The following is a 20,485-nucleotide window of genomic DNA, read 5'->3' as shown; positions in this document are numbered from 1 at the left end:
TCCCCTCCCCTCCCCTCCCTCCTACCTCTCTTGCTTTTTCTTTCTGAGACAGAGTTTTGCTCTGTAGTTCTGATTAGCCTGGAGCTCACTTTGCAGCTCAGGCTGGCCTTGAACTCACAGCAGCCCTCCTGCCTCAGCCTCTGTAGCATTGCCTTTTACTCCTGGGTATTTGTGACACACAAATCAAATCACTGGCTTCTATTCCATCCCCAATTCCCAGGGCAGTTATAGGCTACTTTTATGGTTATGTTTTGCTATGTTTTTTGTTTTCTTGCTGTAGTTGATATACAGCAGGGGCTTCATGAGTGCTAGGCAAATTCACTACCACTGAGCACATCTTCAGCCATACCCTTTGAGACAGGGTTTTGCTGAGTTGCTCAGGCTGGCCTCAAAACTTGGAATCTTCCTGCCTTAGCCTTCTGAAGAGCTGGGATTACAGGCATGTGCTGTTATATACTTATACACTTACATACTTATTCTTTATTTTTTTGGTGAAACAGGGTCTTGCTATATACTTATATACTTATACAGTTAGAGAAAACAATAATTTTGGGGTTTTGCTAAGAACTATCCATTAGTCCCTTTATTTTATTTTTTATTTTATTTTATTTTTTTTTTCTTTTTGAGAACAGGGCTCACCATGCCATTCAGGTTGACCTTGAGCTCACTTTGTAGCCCAGGCTGGTCTCAAACTTGCAATGATCCTCCTGCCTCAGCCTCCCAAGTGCTGGGATTACAGGTGTGTGTCACCATGCCTGGCTCTAAAATTTTACATTTTAAAATTTTTTAAAAATAAAAATTTTACAATGTAATATTACTGAGAAGCTAGGAAGAATATCAGACTTTTAGCTTGAGAATTTCCTGAGAGGGGCTGAGGACAACGGATTATCCTTGGGTCTGAATGTTGGCCCTGTTATCTTAATCTGGTATCCCATACTTACTCAGTTGAAGATTAGCATAATCATCACCAATTGTACCTGTAACCAAGTGTTAATATTCTATATCACCCATCCCCACTTCTGATTATACAGTGAAAATATCTAAGTAGAGTGTGTGTGTATGTGTGTGTGTGACATTGGGGCTATAAGCCAGGACCTCCAGCATGCTAGGCAAGCACTGTACCACTGAGCTATATCCCCAGCTTCTAGAAAACTTTTTAATAATATCAATGGCTAGCCAGGCATTGTAGAGCACATCTATAATCCCAGCATTCTGGAAGGCTGAGTCAGGAGGGTATCAAGTTCAAGCCCAGCCTGGGCTACATAGCAAGACCCTGTCTCAAAATAAACAAACATACAAAAAATAGCTGGAAAAGTAGCTCAGTACAAAAGCTCTGGGTTTACTCCTCAGGAATGTAAATTCAATTAGCTAGGATATTAGAAGTCTCACAGAATATTTTAACTAGGGTTGAGTACCACTGCTCTCAATTTTTACGTGAAAAAACAATATATGATGATAGGCAGTCATAACTATTTGTTAATTAAAAATTAATATGTACAACTCTGAATATACTAAAACCATTGAGTTGTACACTTGAAATGGGTGGTTTAGTTGTGTATGTGAGCTATACTTCAGTAAAACCATTATTTTAATAATAAGTATAATAATTGAAACTTTAAAGGTGACCTTTATTTATTTTTGGTACTGGGAATTGAACTCAGGACCTTGCACTTGGCAGGCAGGTGCTGTGCTGCTGAGCTATATCACAGGCTAAAGGTGAACTTTAAAAGCTGCATGGTAAGTTCAAGGCCAGACTGAATGACATAGCGAGACCCTGTCTCAAAAAACCAAAGAATAAATTTAAAACAATGAAATGAGGATTATTCATGATTTAGGAAGCTGTTCGTTGAAGAACTTTATTTAAAAAATATTGGTCTTGGGGGCTGGAGATGTAGCTCAGTGGTAGAGCGTATGCCTTTGCCTGTGTGAGGCCCTGGATTCAACCCCTGGTACTGCCAAGAATGATCGGCCTTAGGTAAGTGATTCCTGGTTTTATGTGGTTTGTCCACACATAGGCCTTGCCCCTGTGCCATCTCTCACTCATTCCTGATCACCTTGTTCAGCGTTGCAGGTGGTTGATGAAGTAGGTTTTAGCAAAGAGATGATTTTCGGAGACAAGATGCTGACATCAGCTATGAAACCCTGAAAGTTTACTTTAAACTAATTCTGGCACAGTGTGCATTTATAATTCTTTTATTTAAAATCATGGTACATGCCTGTAATCCCAGCAGTCAGGAGGCTGAGGCAGGAGGATCCTTGCAAGTTCAAGACCAGCCTGGGCTACAAAGTGAGCTCCAGGCCACCTGACCCTGCCTCAAAAAGACAAAAAATAAATAAAATAAATAAATAAATAAAATAAAATGAAATCAAGCAGAATAGCACCTCTGTTAAGCCTTTTCCTATCCCCTGTCCTCTGTCCTTCCACAGCATTTCCTGTATCTCTTTTCCTTTCTTCTGCTCTGCCCCTGTTTCCTTGCTTTCCTCTCTGGCATGTCTGAACAGGTCATCTTTTATTCTGTTCTGTCTCCTAGGACCCAACACAGTATCTGGCACATAACAAGGGCCCAAAGCAATTTCTTTTTTCCTCAAGTATACATTGGGGCACCACAGATATAGCTCAGCGGCCTGGCACCTGCCTGGGAAGTGTGAGGAGCTGAGTTCAGTTCTAGTACCCTGAAAAAAATCAAGTTTGAAGAAATATGAATAAGTGAATTATTAAATGTGCAAATAATGAGCTAAGACATGATTCACAATTCCACTAGGCAGTTTGTCTTGAGGTCTATTTTCTGATTATTCTGGGGCCACACTAATGAAGTTGCTTCCCATGTCTTCAGCTCTGCCTCCTGATATCGTTTCCCTTTGTACTCAACAAAAGGAGCCAAAGCACTCACTAGTGGACAGTTTGTTCTATTTATTTCTCTTCCTTGAGTATCTCAAAAACAGTAGGTATTTTCTCCTTTCAAACTCTAATATCTGATGTCTTATCATAGTCCTTGAATGCTGCTATTATGTCTTTTATGTTCTGGTAACCTTATTAATTAAAATAAACACATTACATTTTTTACTGAGTTACCTGTATATTGAGGTAGATGGTAGATGTATAACCATCCAAAACAGTTTTGGTTCAATCAATACATGAGGATGGTTGTAATAAACCTCCTGCAACAGCACAGGAAGACTTAAGACCCTCAGCGAGTGAGAGAGAGGTGTCAGGCACTGAATCACTGTAGATTAAAATGTTTGATGTACAAGTTAGTAATAAACTGTTTAATATTACTAAGCATCATGTTTTTCCCTTTGGTACTGGGGATTGAACCCAGGGCTTTGCACTGACCTCCACCCCCATCCCTTTTATTTTGAAACAAGGTCTCATTAGGTTGCTAAGTTGCCCAGGCTGGGCCTAAACTTGAGATCCTTCTGCCTCAGCCTGTCAGAGTGCTGGGATTACAGACATGTGCCGCCATGCCTGGCTTATGCATGAAATTTTTGTGATCAGGTCATTCTCTTTATTCAGAAGGACCTGGTATCAATTATAAATTTTAAGTTACAGCGATACATCTGTACTCCTCGTTACTTGCTTCTCGGAGGCGTGACCAGTACCAAATTCTTCTGGCTGGAGAGCATAGCTTGTCAAGAGGCACCCAACACCAACAGCCTCTAGCTTGTACACCAAATACCAAACAAATGACTGGGACAAAATTTTCATGATAAAATTCCTTAGGTACCAAATTCCACCAGTGTCAGAGTAGTCAAGTACCAAGATATGACTGTAAAATCCAAAATCTAGACTGAACCATATTTAGTGTGATCTTTATTTCTCCTTTTCAAGCTTGAGGTAATCATAAAATTCTGGTTTTTAACAGAACATACTTATTTTCCTTTCCTCTTGAGGGGAAACAGTTCAAAATAGAATAAACATAAAGTCCCTGTCTTGGTTACTTTTCTCTCGTTGCTGGGACAAAATACCTGACGCCCAAAATTAAGGAAAAAAAGGTTTATTTCACTTACAGTTTGTGGAGGTTTCAGTCCGTACTTGGCAGATTATAAGGCAGAGTGGCACATGGCAGAGAGCTACAGCTCATGGTGTCCGAACACAGCAAAAGCAACAAACACACACCAGGGGAATGGTGGAGGAATGGCCTCAAGCATCCTTTTCCTCTCCCTTACATATGCAAACTATCCACCCCAGGGCGGGTGCAGCTCTCACACCCCTAATCAATCAAATTTTAAAAGCCTGCCGCATGAGGCTTTGGGGGGACACCCAGACATAAACCATAACAGTCCCTTACACAGCAAGCTTGCTGTAGTGTTAATGGCTTGCCTTGCCTGGCCTTGCCCAGCTTTGATCACCTGACCTCGTCCCGCTGTGACACCTACCAGCTCAGTGACACACCTCACCACCTGCTCTGCACCTTCTCCAGCCAGTGCCGCCCTGATTTGGGCAATCCTTGCTTTTGAGCTTTTCTTTTCCATACTAGACTGATCTTCTATTCTTTGTGGACCTCAATACCTGACTATGCTATAGCTTTAGGAGTGTTAATAGAACATAGCCTGGTTGCCTTGATTGGGGTCTGGCTGCTCCTCCAAACCCCCACCCGTGACGGCGAACCTTCTAGAGCTTGCGGTGATACATACGGCCTGCAGTAGCACTCCTGTCTTGGATTTGCCACCACCGCCCCAGGCCATTCATTTCAAAGGACATTAGTGCACTGGATTACTTCTACATACAGGTGAATAACTGTATCCATGTTTAGCTCCTTACAAGGCAGAGTGGCACATGGCAGAGAGCTACAGCTGTGGCCAGGTTCCTTTGCTGAGGGTAACCAATATTCAGGGTCTACTGTCCATGACTCGTCTTTTTTTTTTTTTTTTTTTTTAATTTTAAAGAGTAAAAGAAGGATAACATAGTAATAGGGGGGCTTACCAAGTTACAGACAAAGTGGTAGGAAATTATCAATGGTTATTGTTTTACATATTGTTATCTATAAGATAGTTTCTCAGGAAAACAAATAGACAAATAATAGTGAGTTACAGACAAAAGAGGTAGGAGATTATCAATAGTGCTATACTTTGGTGTCTTCAAAGTGGCTTTTAAAGAAAATAAATAGAGCTATACATGAGTGAGCAATTGGATAATCATGAACTGTTCTCAATGGTTGTTATAGGAAACACATAGTAATAAACATACATCCATTTACAAAATAGCATAGGAACAATACAGACATTACAAAGTTATGGACAGATTAGTAGGAAAATATCAGTAGCTGCTGTAATACATGGTAGTATCTTCAAAGTGGTTTCTCGGGAAGACAGAGATACGCAAGAAGGATCTAACAAGTAGTTACAGCCTAAGGGTTGTGAAAAATAGCGTATTACCTCCTCACCAGTGACTCCTTTCGCTGAGGTGTGACGGCTGGAAGGAAGGCCAGGACTGAAAAGAAGGACCGAGAGACTTGCACCTGTGTCTAGCAACAGGCTGTTTTCTTGTTCCTCCATTGTCATGATTACCCAGGGCTCCTCCATGGAGATGACAGTCTGGCCAGAGGGAGATGGCAGAGCATGCCCTGGGCCCCCTCATTCCTGTTGGACTAACTGGTAGGATGGGTCTGAGCTCTGGGGCATGACTCTTCTTTGAGTAGGACTGAAAAGAAGATCACCAGTATTTATGTTGTTTCTGCGATGTTAGGGATTGAACCAAGAGCTTTCACACTAAGCACACCTGGAATTCCAGTGCTCTGGAGGCTGAGGTGGGAGGGTTACATAAAAGGTTCACTGTCACTGGTAGGGGTTTGGAGGGATAGCCAGACCCCAATGAAACCCTTCCTTAACTTTGGCTTTACTCAGCTTGGTGTTTAATCATTTTCTCTGCATTCTGCTTTATACATTTAGGGTTCACCTGTAATCCCCAAACTGGGAGGCTGAGCCAGGAGCACTGAAAGTTCAAGCCCAGCCTGGGCAGTGTGACTGCTTAGCAAGACTTAGCAAGACCTTGTCTTAAAAAGACTATGAAAAGGTCTGGGGATGCAGCTCAATGCAGAGGTGCTGGGCTGAATCCCCAGTCATGCAGGGAGGAGGGGTGTTAGGGGTTGATGATCATGCTGATACATTTATGAGTTCCCCAAGAGCAACGACTGCCCCCTCCTCCTCCGTTACCACATGCACACACTTCCACACACTGGCCAGCGTCACTGTCCAGTTGCCGCTCACTTGACCTCAAGCTCAGTCAGGTTGTTGGCTCCAGTGAGCAGAACAAAATCCACTTGAGAAGGTTCTGAGTACATTCCCAAAAAGATTCTTTTTCTTTTTTTGAAGCCAGAAGAACTCTTCTTCACTTGATAACTGAGAAGGAACTTTACTAATAAGTTTTTCTGCTTGTCTTTCACAGGCTGCACATTAAATGGCCAAGAGGTAAAATTCACCGTGCATTATGAAAATGGGTTCACTATCTCCAGGGAAAACGGAGGTTCCAGTGCCGTGCTGTTCCGCTACCCCTTTGAAAGGCTGAAAATGTCTGCTGATGATGGCATCAGAAATCTCTATCTGGATTTTGGTGGTCCTGAGGGAGAACTGGTAAGAGTAACTCAGAAAACCATGTTTATACTAATAGCTATTCTCTTTCTTCTCATTGTTTCTTACCAGTTAGAGAGAAGATAAGTATGGCCTGCTATTCCGTTTGGAGCCAGGAAATTATTCTTTAGTTTTCAAGATAGCACTGGATTTAAGTTTTTGCTGCAGTTTTCTTTCCTCCACATTAAGAAACTATTCTCTCTGGCCTGGGATATAGCTCACAAGCATCTGCCTGGCAAGCATAAGGTCCTGAGTTCGATTCCTGGTACAAAAAAAAAAAAGAAAAGAAACCGTTCTCTTTCTTTTTTAAAAAGTTTTTTATGGTAGAAAAAAAATAATTGGTGTTTGTGTTACTGAGGATTAAACTCAGGGCTTCAGGCATGCTAGGCAGGCATTCTATCACTGAGCTATGTCCCTAGCCTCCAGAAAAACCCTTTTAAGAAAGTTTTTTGTTTTTGTGGATTTTTTTTGACTGGGTGTGGTGGCACCTGCCTGTAATCTCAGCACTCAGGAGGCTGAGGCAAGAGTATTGGTGTGAATTCAAGACCAGCCTGGACTACAAAGTGAGTTCAAGGCCAGCCTGAACTGCGTAGTGAAACCTTGTGTCAAAAAGACAGTCAACCAGTAAGTAAACAACTGAAGAAAAGAAAAATTTCAGTCATAGTTTTTCATTTAGACATTAGAGGTCTGTGCTTAGTAAAGGTAAAATTGGCCTCCTGACTAACCTAAAGAGTCATCCTTCTAAACACCAACCAGCAAGGGCGTCAGAAATCATACCGACCATGGTCATGCTTCTGCTAAGACCCCTGTGATTCCTCCTAGAAAACAGAATTACAATTAATGGTCTCCATGCTGAACAGTGGTTTTTTGTTTTTGTTTTTGTTTTGCTCTTTTTGGCAGGGTCTCCCTATGTAGTTCAGGATGACCTTGAACTTTCTGGGTAGCTCAGGCTGGTCTCAAACTCACAGCAATCCTCCTGCTTCAGCATCCTGAGTTCTGGGACTACAGCTGTGTGTCACTGTGCCTGGATCCTCTTTATTTTATTTTATTTTATTTTATTTTATTTTATTTTTTTCCCTCTCTATTTTAAAACTTCTACTTTTTAGTTCTTCCTTCCAGGCGTGGTGGAATCCATTACACCACCAGTTGTCTCCTGAATGATACATTATGACATGGGATAGATCTACTTTATAGTATACTTCTGTTCGTTGCTTTCTGTTCCCAAGAGTTTCTGTAACTCTAGCTTTTTGTTGTTCTTGCTCTGGGGATTGAACTCAGAACTTTACACATGCTAAACATACACTCTACTGGTGAGCTACAGCCCTAATCCTTCCCGTTTTTTAAAAGTGGAACATCTCATGTGAATGTGTTTATTTTGCATCTTTGTGTATTAAAGTCCATGTATATAGTAGCGATAATGAATGTCCTTCTCCACAGACCATGGACCTGCACTCTTGTCCGAAGCCGATTGTATTTGTGTTGCATACGTTCTTGTCAGCAAAAGTCACTCGAATGGGACTGCTGGTTTGAGCAGCAGAAAGTCAGAAAAGAGCCTTGACTGTCACCAGAAGTATTTTCACCTCAAAAAAAAGAAGAAAAAAAAGCACAAAAGAAAGCTCTTTGCTCTCTCTCCTCCAGTACAGTGCCTTCCCACAGACCTGCAAATCACTGCTGAACCGTAACTGGGTTTAAAGAAGAGGCTGCCTTGGCCAGAAATTCTGGGACTTTATTGAGCTCCAAAATGAAGCTGTGGATTTATTGTCTCATTTCCTAATGTGGTTTATAAGTAATTAGGTTTATTCCCCCGTTAGAAATGGTGGCTTTTTGTTTTCTGTTTCTTTGCTTCGGGGCTTTTTTTGGACATAGTCAAATAGCCAGCCAGGAGCTGTTTTCTTTCTCTTATTCCTGTAGGACTTGTGTCAGGCTTGGCCTTGACTTCTTACTTCCGGTGGCTCTCCCTTCCCAGGTGCTACTGTGCAGCAGCCTGTTGCTTCGTGCTCATCCCAGATAGGCTGATGCTTCGTTAGAGTTCACTGTCTTCATCGTCTCCTCCCACCTGGGAAGCCCTTGAGTTGCATCACCAGAAGGTTCCTCCCTCCGTCCCGCCTCTCGCTGCGGCCCGTCTGCCCTTCACCGCTTTGTCCATCCCTAGCTTTGCAGTGCATAAGTGCTAACTGTAGGACTCAGAAACTGCAAAGCTTGATCCACCTTGCTCCTCCTTTTCTGGTGGCGCCCAAGTTGAAATGCAGTTTGGTAAAAGGCGAAAGATTTATACCATCTGAAGAGAAAACATAGTATTGAAATGCAGTTTGGAAATGACTCCATAGCAAGGAAAGTTTTGCTTCTTTTAAACTTTTCTGATTTTAACATTGGTAGGAGCCAGGGTATAAGATTTATTTTAAAAGAAAATCCTCACGTTAAGCTAAGCCATCTTTTATTGCTTACCAAATGTGCCTTTGGTTAGGATTAGTGGAGCTCGAATCAGTCAGTTTGAGTAGCTGAGTGTCACTACCATTCCAGGGATATCATCCTTCCTAGTTTCACGTAGTCTCTGGGTGGGTTTCCGTATGGCATCTTCTTAGTGGCCAGATCCCTTTGAGGAAGGTGAGCCTCAAGAGCCACCCTGTTTAAAGAGCAGGCTTTTTGGGTGAACCCAGCTACTCAGCACAGCACCATATCAAGTTGCTTTGGCTGTGTGAGCCCATGTAGGATTCTGGCCCTGGCCTTCCTCCTTTTTTAGTGGCAGGGTACACTGGACGAGCAGCTGCCAGCTCAAGACTCCGTGTTGGCTTCGTGAGGAGTCCTGCAGCGTGCAGGGGGATGAGCTCACAGCATGGCTACCTTTTTGTTAGCCCTAGCCAGGTGTCATGGACACAGCAGCAGGAAGAATGCTGATTTTGTGATCTTGGAGAGACATACTCACCTTGTTTTTCCTAATTTTAAAGGTGGTATGTATCTTTGAAAACATTTAAAATAGTATTATATCTATATAAAATGTCCAAATTAGCGTGGTCCCTGGATCTGAAAGAAAAGGCAATATTGACTTTGATGTTCTATATGCTGTCTAAAGAGTGGCACAGAAGTAATGCTTGTTTTCTAGAGCTGCCAGGAGTCCCACGGGAAAATGAGCACAGCAGAGGCGGTAGCACTGCAAGTGGGCAGGGGAAACACAACCGCATACACAGACCCTGGGACATTTGGTCGAGCGCAGACCCTGGACAGGTGGAGTGTGAAGGAGCAGGCACCCAAGCAGACAGCGTAGCCGCAGAGTTCTCCCTCTGCCCATCCGCTAGGCCTTCTCCCCCCTGAAGTGAGACGAACGGTATGCAGGGGCTGGGGAGAGACGTCTGTCCTTCCTCCAGCTTCAAATAAGTGTTAAAACTCCAAAAATGAATGAACTGATCCACTTGAAAGTGGAAATTAAAATCTAGACAAGAATATCTTTTCAGGAGCTTTTCATGTTTTGAAAATGAGTAAACCTAGCTGGGCATAGTGGAGCGCGCCTGTAACCCAGCTGCTCGGGGCCTGAGGTGGGAGGATGTCAAGTTTGAGGCCAGCCCACGCAACTTAGTGAGACCCCCATCTCAGAAAAAAATAAACCTGAAACTCAAAAACCTCACATTGGTTCCACCTGAGATACATTTGTAGTTTGAGGGGGAAAAGTGTTCTGAAGGTCCAGCTCTGACTTCTGGAAGCGAAATTTCAACAAATATTAACCTCATAAGAGAATTTAGACTTCTTTTTTTTTTTGTCTTTTTGAGACAGGATCTCGCTATACAGTTCAGACTAACCTTGAGCTCACTTTGTAGCCCAGGCTGGCCTCAGATTTGCAAGGTCCTCCTGCCTCAGCCTCCAGTAGTGCTGGTATTATACGCGTGCACCACCACACCCAGCAACGTTTATTATTAAGATGAGGCGCTGAGTGATGCATTCACGGACTTCAGCAGCATTGACAGTCACTGACATTTTCTGTGTTAAAGGCAAAGCCACTAAGATTTACAGGGGATCTTCAGGGCCACCCTGCTCATTAGGAATAGGATGAAGGTCTGTAAAATGGGTGTAATTAAAATACGGGCAGGACCAAAGCATTTCATGTGTACGTTTCAGCTCATTTTGTTCAAGCTTAAATTGTCCTGTAGCACCAAGGCCCACAGGGTCTGTGATAATATATTTGAGTTTGATGTGAGATGAAAGCATATGGGAGGGTTTTGTCCATCAGCAGCTCCAGACCAAGAGCGCTCAGCTGGTTGTCTTACATACCTTGACAGCTTTCTTTCCTGGGCAGTTCAGGTTGTTTGTCATCAAACGTATTTAAGGGATGTGCAAATCAAGTTAAGTGCTTTTTTGAATGGGACAACTATGATATGTGTATGTTTTGTATTTAGATGCCACAATATGGCTAATTATTTTCAATAATTAAAATGAGCATTTTGATGTTTCACCTCTTTATAGAGCTAGCTAAAATCGTTTCCTTTTCACTTTGAATTAGAAAAATTGTTGAGGATATGATGGGCTCTCCTGTCTAGAATGCAAAGAAATTGCAGTGTAATCCATCATCCCCTCCCTCATTCAGACAGACCACTTCCTGTGCTCCAAGACCTGGGCTTAGGCATCTTTTCTGTATTCCACACAGACATCTGAAAGCAGTCAATTTGTATATGAAGAATCTTCTTTCCCTAAAACTTCCCTCCTTTCTCCCCATAAAAAGAAAAGGAAGGGAATAAAAGAAATGATTCCATTTTTCTCTTTTTGAAAAAGGTAAGGCCTTACCTGAAGTCCTTAAACAAAACTTACCTGGAAATTAGCATCTAATATTTTATGTGAAGAAATACTTAAAAGTATGTTTATACAGTATTTATTAGACAGTTGTAACTTTAAACCTACCTAACTAGGCCAGGCACGGTGGTGCACACCTGTAATCCCAGCACTCGGGAGGCTGAAGCGGGAGGATCACTATGAGTTCAAGGCCAGCCTGGGCTAAGTATTGACTTCAAGGCCAGGCTGAACTACATAGCAAGACCCTGTCTCAGAAAAAAAGAGAGAGAAGAAACCTACCTACCTAGTAGACAGAATTCCAGGTAAAATATTGGGACACACACAGGCAATCAAAAATGTTATTTTAAATGCCATTCTTCTGTTTTAAAGCCATGTTTTAGCACTTTTTACACTGGGAAAAGTCTTATGGTGCCTGTTTTTTAATCATTTGAACTCTCACAAACTTTATTACTGAAAATTTTTGCATGGCAGGAATGATTGAATTATTTTTAAGCTGAAAAATCTAACCAACAAATGTCCTGTGTAACAAATGGCTAATAATAAACCTGAGGTGGGAGGATGTCGAGTTTGAGGCCAGCACAGGTAACTTAAACGTTCTTAGCCGTGTGTTACACTGATTATTTGTTTTCCTAATTTGCAACAAAGGTTTTTTAGCCGATTAAATATGCTTAGCTGAGGAACCAAAATTTATTCTTTAAAAAAAATTAAGCTGTGTGGAATCCGGACAAGATTATATTTCTTCCCAAAAAAGGCTTAGCTATAAATGGTTTTGTAGACAAAAGTGTGTGAAAAGGGTGATTTTTAAAAAAATTTTATGAGAAGTAAAGGACTTCTACTTTAATTTATATGCATGTGGATATATTTGCTGTCCAAACCATGGAAAAAATCTGTCCATGTTTTTAATGCAAACTGCCTTCTAAGCTGCTATGCAAATTTATTACAAAGCCCTACCTGCTTAAAGAGTTAAACTTTTTGAAAACTTTCAGGGAAGACCTATAGACTCGAGCACTTTCTCTGCTTTTTTGTATCTAATCTTGGACTCTTATGTTGAATTATGTTCATTATTTTCACTAGTTATAAGCTATTGATTGTACATAATACTTAAACTGTCCAAATATCCAGCATACATTTCCCTGTGGCCGCCATTCGCTGTGGATGCCATGAATGAAATGGCTGGTTAGAAAGCCAAAGGTCTTTTTTCAATCCCTAATGCAGAGGTAAAATGCCAGATCTCATTGGTTTCAAAGCAAATCTTAATATCTGTGTAATGAAAAGAGGCTTATTTAAAGTTGGGATCTGCAGTTAGCCATACTCATTCTTTTTATATCTCTCTATCAGGTATAATATATGTGCGAGGTGGTATTATAGTCTACTTTAAGTTTGGAAACCTTTCACTTAGCGTGGCTTTTCTTTTTCCAGCTGACGATAAAAGGAGAAAATCTACCCTCTCCCACTCGCTATTTTTTAGTTGCTTAATAATCTAGAATTATTTTGTCTTTACACCAAAAAGCCAGGAGCAGCAGTCTGCCCTCCTCCCATTTGAAGCTCTGTCTTTTACTGTGTTGAGTACAATGAATGTATGATAATAGACAGTTTTAAAGTCATTCTGCTATATGTCAGGATTATGTGTTTTTGAGCAATATAGTTATTCCTAGGCTGTAATGATGTTAAATGGAATTTATTTTATTCTAGTAATACTGGGTAAGTGGCTGATCTGCAACCCTTTCACTTAAAAAAAGAAAAACTAAATACATGTGGTAGATCAGTGATACAGGTTCGTTCTAATAAAGGATGAAACTTCAAGTTAAGGGTAAGGTACAAAAGATGTCAGGGACCTGGGTTTAAGGGTAAGGTACAATAAATAGGCACACAATACATCTGTTTTCTTGTTTCTTTTTGATACTGGCTAAACTGCCAACTAGAAGGAGGGCTGTTACACATTAACTAGAAAGATATTTTAAGAGTGTTTGTTGGTTTGTTTGTTTTGGTGCTAGGTATCCAACCCAGTGCCTCCCACATGTTAAGTGCGTGCTTTTTTACTGAGCTACCCCCCAGCTCTTTATTTACTTCAAAACATAAACTTGAGCTTAATCTCTTGCCACTTTAACTCTTCTTTTCCACTGTGAGTGACTGAACCAAAGCATATCCTAGTTTTAGAAGTGAAGCCCTATTTCATGTAATGTGTAAATGTCTTGCAAATTATTGCTGCTCTCCAGTGATTAGTTCATTATATTCAACCAACTGTAACCTTTGATTGGCCCATTTAAAACAGAGGGGTTCAACTAAGAACCTATAATACGGAAATGATGCGCCCCTGTATCGCCGGGCTGGGGACCCTGGCTGGATTTCCACACTCCGAACCTGCCCATTTCCTTGGTTTGCAGCCGTCTCACCGCCATGCCATTGGTACAACTCTTAAAGTTTGGAGTCCCTCTTTCTCCCAATCACAAACACACCCTTCAACCCTGACTGTTCCGCCCCTTCTCCCAGAGTGACAGAAATCACTTCTGACTCCACAAGGAGTCCTCTGAGCCATTTGCAGAAACTTTGAAACTACAAGGCGAGTTAATGACCTGAATTCATTTATTCTGTTTCTAGTTAGCATTTATTAATATACATTTCTGTACCAGGCACTCAGAAGGATCCAAAGAAATTTCTTACCATCAAGCAGCATATAATCTATTATCCCTTAATCCCACTGTGCCATCTCTTTTAACCATCAGCAGTTAACTAATTAACCACTCTATGTTTTTACCAAAGTGTATCCACGATTCTATTTATCCGCATATGGCAAACCGGAAATTGTTTTGAAAGGATACTCTGACTTGGACCCATGCCAACAAGAAAGGACCCAACTACATTTAAGTAGGTTGATTTTTTTTTTTTTTTTTTTAAAGACAGGATTTCACTATGTAGTTCAGGCTGGCCTGGACTCACTGTGTACCCCAGGCTGGCCTCAAACTTGTGTCAGTCCTCCTGCCTCAGCCTCCCAAGTGCTGGGATTACAGGCAAGTGCCACCACACCCAGCCAAGTAGGTTGGTCTTTTCATTAACTGTAATCTTAAAATGCAAAGTCAGTAGTTTGGGAAAGAGCAGAGTACATAAGATAAATCATAACAAAAATTAACCCTCTGTTGCTGAAAGTAGATCAGTGGGAAAGGCTTTTCAAAAATTCCTTCTTTTCATTGTAACTACAAAGAGAAATGTTTATTTCCTCAACCCTTCTTCCTAAATTTTGCTAACCCATTCATTTCCACACAGACCATTTAAGCATCTCCTTTGCTGAAAGTCTTTGTGTTCATGGTGGAGTGTTTCTGCACTAATGCTCAATCAAATTGAATGTCTTGGGCCGGGGATACAGCTCATTGGCACAGCGACTGCCTGGCAAGTGCAAGTCCTGAGTTCGATTCCTGATACAGAAAAAAAAGCAAATTGACGATCTGTAAAACTCAGCAGAACTCTCCACTTATCCTAGAACATTTGGCATTCAAACTCCACGGAAAGGGCGCGTGAAGAAAAGGAGAGAGTGACCGCGTTGTCCAGTCTTCCGAGAGTACCCTGCCCTCGAGGGTTGCTAGGGTCAGCTTGGCAGGCGGCATCCCCAGTCCCGGCCAGAAAGCGTCCGAGCTGTGCGTGTGGTGGCAGTGGCACAGGGACACAGCTCCTCCTCATTCGCTTTCAGGTGTCCTGGCGAATGCACAAAAGCTGGGTCATGTACTCCACATCTCGGCCTTTACTTTCAGCCTGCCCTTTGACAGGCCGGTGCTAATGATTGCATCTGATCAAACCAGCACGCAAGTCTTGGCCTGTAGGTGTCCATTCTGCCTAGGTTGAAAAGGTCTTCCTTCCATCTCCCTCCTGTGAGAGTGGGTGTCATTTGTATCTTTTCACCGGTTTTGTGAATCAGTAGAATTGGGGGGAGAGAAAATAATCTGAACTAAACCTTAGGTTTTCACAATCACCAGTCTCCATGACCTTCTCACCTGTAGCAAACCTGCCCTGACTGTAAGAGCTGGTTCTGATTTTCTTCTCCACTGCAGGTCGCCAGTGTTAGGTTTATGAACCATTAGCTGGTTTCTGCGTTAGAGAAACTTGGTTCCCAAAGAGTCTGTTTCCCCGTTAGTAGCTCATCTGTGGGCTTGTAGAAGACAACGTGGGAAACACCGCAGCCGGGAAGCCTGTTCCGGCCAGTCCTTGCAAACTCTGGTATCACCTCCTTGAATCACTTTCCAACACTACTCTCGTTTCTGTTGTTGAGTATGAAGGCTGGGAAGGCTATAATAATAACCCTATAAATAACTCAATGTATGCTACTCTTCTTTCTTTTTACAGCCCTGTACCTGAACAAGGCTTCTTTTTGAGTGTTGTTTAAGACTTAAATCTTCTGGCTACCAAATCAAAACCCATGGCATAAAAAGGGCAGTATTTGTGTTCTTAATTCTTTTTAAAAAAGCTTTATGTATAATCTATAAATATAGATACATAGACAATACTTCACCTTGAGTTGCACATCAACATATAGCATTGTACATTACAATGAGAGTTTGTAACTTAAGGGTATTATATATATAAATACATATATACCTTTGTAACCTTTATACTGTAAATAAAAAATTGCTTTTAGACTTGTGGGGTTTTCTTTTTCATTTTTAAAAGCAATGAAATGCAAGAATGTTTCAAAAACAATTCAAAGAACTTCTACATCCCCCTCACCTAAGTTTCCCAGCCGCTAACATTTTCACATTACTTCCGTTACCCTGGCCTGTTTCTGACCTGACACTGTTACCCTAAGTTCTCTCGTGTGCATCTTCCAAACACAAGGGCACCCCCGCACTGCCGCCTCGCAGCCCTCCCGGCCGGCAGGAAGTCAGCATTGGGCCACCCTCCCACTCCCGCCCACAGACCCCTTCTGACGCACTGGCCCTTGCTTTTGTGGCCCAGGACCCTATTCCAGGACCACAGGCTGCTTCTGGTTGTCAGGTCAGTGTCCTCAGTCTAGAAGAGTTGCTCAGTCTACCCCTAGTTCTGCAGCTCCTGAGTCTCACCGAGGCCTCCCCTCTGCTGAGCCTCCACTTAGCTCCTAGTACCACCTTAGGCCTAAGTTGGCCATGCATTCTTGGCAGAAGGACCATGAAAGGGATCCTATGCCTCATCCAGTGCATTTCCGAGTCACCCCAGGGCTGGCCAGTGGGAGCCCCTTGAAACTGGTTATTATGCCCTTATGCTATGTCCCCATCACTTTTCCCTGCCACTACAAAAGCTCATTTTGTACTTTGCCTTCAACTGTTCCTCCACAAAGCCCTGAGGTTTTCTAGTGTAGGGTGACAGAAACCAAGATCTAGCTGGACATGAAGGCCCATGTCCGTAACTCTAGCACTCTGAGAGGCTGAGGCAGGAAGGTCACAACCTTGAGACCAGCCTAGGCAACCTAGAGACCTAGCAAAACCCTGCCTCAAAAAACAACATTGAGCCAGGCATGGTGGTGCATGTCTGTAATCTCAGCACTTGGGAGGCTGAGGCAGGAGGGCTGCTGGGAGTTGAAGGCCAGCCTGAACTACATAGTGAAACGCTTTTCCAAAACAAAACAAAGAAACCTCTGGGGATGTAGCTGAGAGTAAAGGCCCTAGGTTCTGTCCCCAGTACCAAAGGAACCAAGATCTGAGTGCTCGGTTTTACTTGTTACCACAAAACAAGGTAAATGTGTAAAGCAAATGTGCATGAGTGCATACATACACACAGGTATATACAGACATATAGGTATATTTTTAATTTGAGGCAGGGTCTTTCTGGCCTTGAATTCAAGCAGCATAGGCTGGCCTCAAGTTCACAGCACTCCTCCTGCCTCAGCTTCCCAAGTGCTAGGATTAGACATTCGCCACAGGCCCGGCCATAGACATTTATATTTCTAGAATATATATTTAGAAACCATGGACTCACTGTGATAATTTCTCCTACATGAGGATTCCTTCTAACTTTCCCTCTTCCATGTTTGTAGTTTCCTTCGCAGAATAACCACATTCTCATCGTCAATACATTTATTTATTTCCTCAGTTTCTTGGTCCATGTAACTGAGGTCCCCAACTCAGAGGCTGGTGCGCCCACCTCCTCTTCCAATCACCGTCTGCCTTCTTAGGGCCATTAGCCCCTATTGTCTCCTCTCTCCTTAGGATGTCCCCCCACCCCTTGAGACAATCTTCCCTGACTTCTAGGGCTCCAGCTGTCCTGCCTCTCCAGCTAGCCTTCTGAGTTGTTGTTTTTGTCTTTGGTGATACTTAGTATTGAACCCAGAAGCACTCTACCACTGAGCTACATTCCTCAGCCTGTCTGTCTAGCTATCTATCATCTGTCTAGCTATCTATCTACCTATCTATCTATCATCTATCTGTCTATCTCTATCTTTCATTTCTATTTCGAGGCAGGTTCTCCCTACAGTGTCCAGGTAGGACTCAAACTTGCAATCCTCTCCCCTCCACAGCTGGGGTTTCAGGTGTGTACCACCCACCGCTCAGCTTGGAGGTGCTTTCACAGGTTCACCCTCTCTGGTTTTGGCCAACAACCCTCAAATCTGTGTGCCAAGCTCGCTTCTCAGCCTGCTCTACACTCAGGAGCTCACACACCATTTCCATTCCTATGGGTGCCCGCATGGGACTCTCCAGCCCTCATCTTCCTTCCGAGCTCCAGGTGTAGATATCCAACTGACACATTTTCATAGGAACCTTTCAAACCTGTATTTGTCCAGTACTCCCTATCTTGGTAGCAACAGCAGCCCAGGTGCTGAAGCAAGGATTTATCTCATCCCCTCCTGCCCCTCCCACTGTGTAGCCCAGGCTGGCCTCAAATTCATGGCAATCCTCTTGCCTCAGCCTCCTGAGTGCTCCTTTCCTTTCTTTGTTTGTCGGCTATTTTTGTTTTTTAAGAAAGGGTCTCACTATGTAGCCTTTAGTAGCCTTTGAGGCTGGCCTCAAACTCATAGCAATCATCCTGCCTTAGGCAAGCATGACCACACCTAGTCTTCAAATCTACTTCTAAATTCTTGGCACATGTCTTCCAAAGTCTGTCACTCTATGCATCTCTCCATGGCCCTCCAATCTTCCCTTTCTTCTGGAGTACAGCAGCAGCTTCACGCTGCAAGAGTCACCCCTCCCTGCCATCTGTCTTGCTGTTGTTGGCAGTATTGGGGGTTAGACTCAGGACCTTCACACTGAGCTACATACATCCCCAACCCTTTCTTCTTTGATTTGTCTGTCTGTTTTGGGACAGGGCTTCACTTTGTAGTCCAGGCTGGCCTTGATCTCAGTATGTAGCCCAGACTGGCCTTGAACTCGAAGCAGTCCTCCTGCCTCAGCCTCCCAAGTGATGGGAGGCACCACACTTGGCTCTTATTTATTTATTTATTTATTTGTTTATTTATTGTCTTTTTGAGACAGGCTCTCATTATGCAGTCCAGGCTGTCCTCTAACTCACAACGATCCTCTGGCCTCAGCCTCCCCAGTGCTGAGATTACAGATGTGTGCCATCACACCTGGCTGTTTCTTTTTTATTTTTGAGACAGGGTCTCTAAATCACTATGTTGCCCAGTCTGGGGTTGAATTTGTCATCCTCCTGCTTCAGCTTCCCAGTGTGCTCAGATTATAGGCATGTGCCACCCTGCCTGGTTCTCCTGCCCTTTTTTTTGTTTGTTTTGTTTTTTGTTTTTGTTTTTCTTCTGGTACCGGGAATCAAACTCACGACCTTGTGCTTGCCAGGCAGGTGCTGTGCCACTGAGCTAAATCCCCAGTCCCTCTCCTGTCCTTCTTTATATTTTGAGAGCGTCTTGCCAACTTGCTTAGGCTAGGCTTGAACCTATGATTCTCCTGCCTCAGCCTTCCAGAATATTGGAATCACAGAGGTGCACCACTATGCCCAGCACCTGAAATTATATATATATATATAAAGATATATATATACACTAGGGCTAGAATCATCTAGTCAAAAAGGAAAAACAAAACATAACCCTAAAACTAAAAAATCAAAGGCTTCATTTAAAAAAAAAAAAAAGAAAGGCTTTCCCATTTCTCTTAGGATGTTTTGGGTTTTTTGTTTTGTTTTGTTTTTCTCCGGTACCAGGAACCGAACACACGACCTTGCGCTTGCCAGGCAGGCGCTTTTGCCGCTGAGCTAAATCCCCAGCCCCCCATTGCTCTTAGGATGAAATCCAAAATCTTTACACAGTCCTGGCCCTGCCCCGCCCCGGGGCATCCATGAACCAGAGCCTGACTTTCCTGCAGCTACGCGTGTCCAGGCTCTGCACCTGTGGCCTCCTGGGCTCTTTGCACAGCTGTCCCATCAGCCTGGAATGTGCTTCCCCGATCTCCAGCCTCCACTTGGGAGCCTTCCCTTGGGTAGGTACTGTTAGACGCTCCCACAACGCTCGCTCGGGAGCCCAAGGCAGGAGGATGCGCGAGCGCAAGACCAGTCTGGGCTACATAGTAAGACCCTGTCTCAGAGCAACAAGAAAAATCCACACATGAGCCTTCTCACGTGGGCCTCAAAATGCTTCCTGATGAACATCCGCTTTCTGAGACTGTACGCTCCCCTGCAACTGTCCAGATCATGGCTGTGTCCTCAGAGACCAGCGCGGAGGCCAGTAGACAGAAGGTCCTGTACTGAATAGTGAATGAAAAAACCTGAGCAATCTGCTGTGCAATCTCCCAGGTTTGGACAAGAAAACACCTTCCTGCGGAAAGAAGTAGAGGATTAATAATAATAATATTTCTAATAGCCAAGGGCATTGGCACATCCCTATAATTCCAGGGGTTCACGAGGCTGAGGCTGGAGGATCCAAGTTAAGAGGCCATCCTGAGAACCTTAGCAAGCCCTTACGTAAGGAAGAAAAAAACAAAACAAAAGTACCATTACAAGGAGTCACAGACATCATAACAGTTTCCAGAGTCTGAGGCCCCAGTGTGAGCTCGTTAGCAAGTTCATTCAGTAAAGTAGGTACAAATGATGATACCCTGTCAGGAAACCAGGGTCCTGGGAAGTGAGGCTTAGTGTGCTAGTAAAATCGCCCTGCAGGTGCCTTTTATTCTAAGCGGGGGCAGGACTTCAGCATTCTGCCCCGCCCGGGCCGGCCGCAGCCCCGCCCTGCCGCCCCTTCCCC

General features: G+C 43.2%; 1 protein-coding gene across 1 annotated transcript in view; it reads left to right on the top strand.

The window, feature by feature from the left end:
• Sntb2 (syntrophin, beta 2 (dystrophin-associated protein A1, 59kDa, basic component 2)) overlaps positions 1-10,343 on the top strand; it is a 98,282-nt gene extending 87,939 nt beyond the window's left edge. The window contains exons 6-7 of the mRNA XM_013503934.1: positions 6,386-6,570; positions 8,005-10,343. Of these exons, the coding sequence (XP_013359388.1) occupies positions 6,386-6,570; positions 8,005-8,097 (278 nt within the window). The 3' untranslated portion in view covers positions 8,098-10,343. The remainder of the gene's footprint in view (positions 1-6,385; positions 6,571-8,004) is intronic.
• The last annotated feature ends 10,142 nt before the right edge of the window (positions 10,344-20,485 follow it).

The sequence above is a fragment of the Chinchilla lanigera genome, unplaced genomic scaffold (genome assembly GCF_000276665.1).
Source record: "Chinchilla lanigera isolate Chin_1 unplaced genomic scaffold, ChiLan1.0 scaffold00083, whole genome shotgun sequence".
NCBI lineage: Eukaryota > Metazoa > Chordata > Mammalia > Rodentia > Chinchillidae > Chinchilla > Chinchilla lanigera.
The sequence above is the reverse complement of the archived record's forward strand: the minus strand, read 5'-3'. Positions and strand labels throughout refer to the sequence as shown.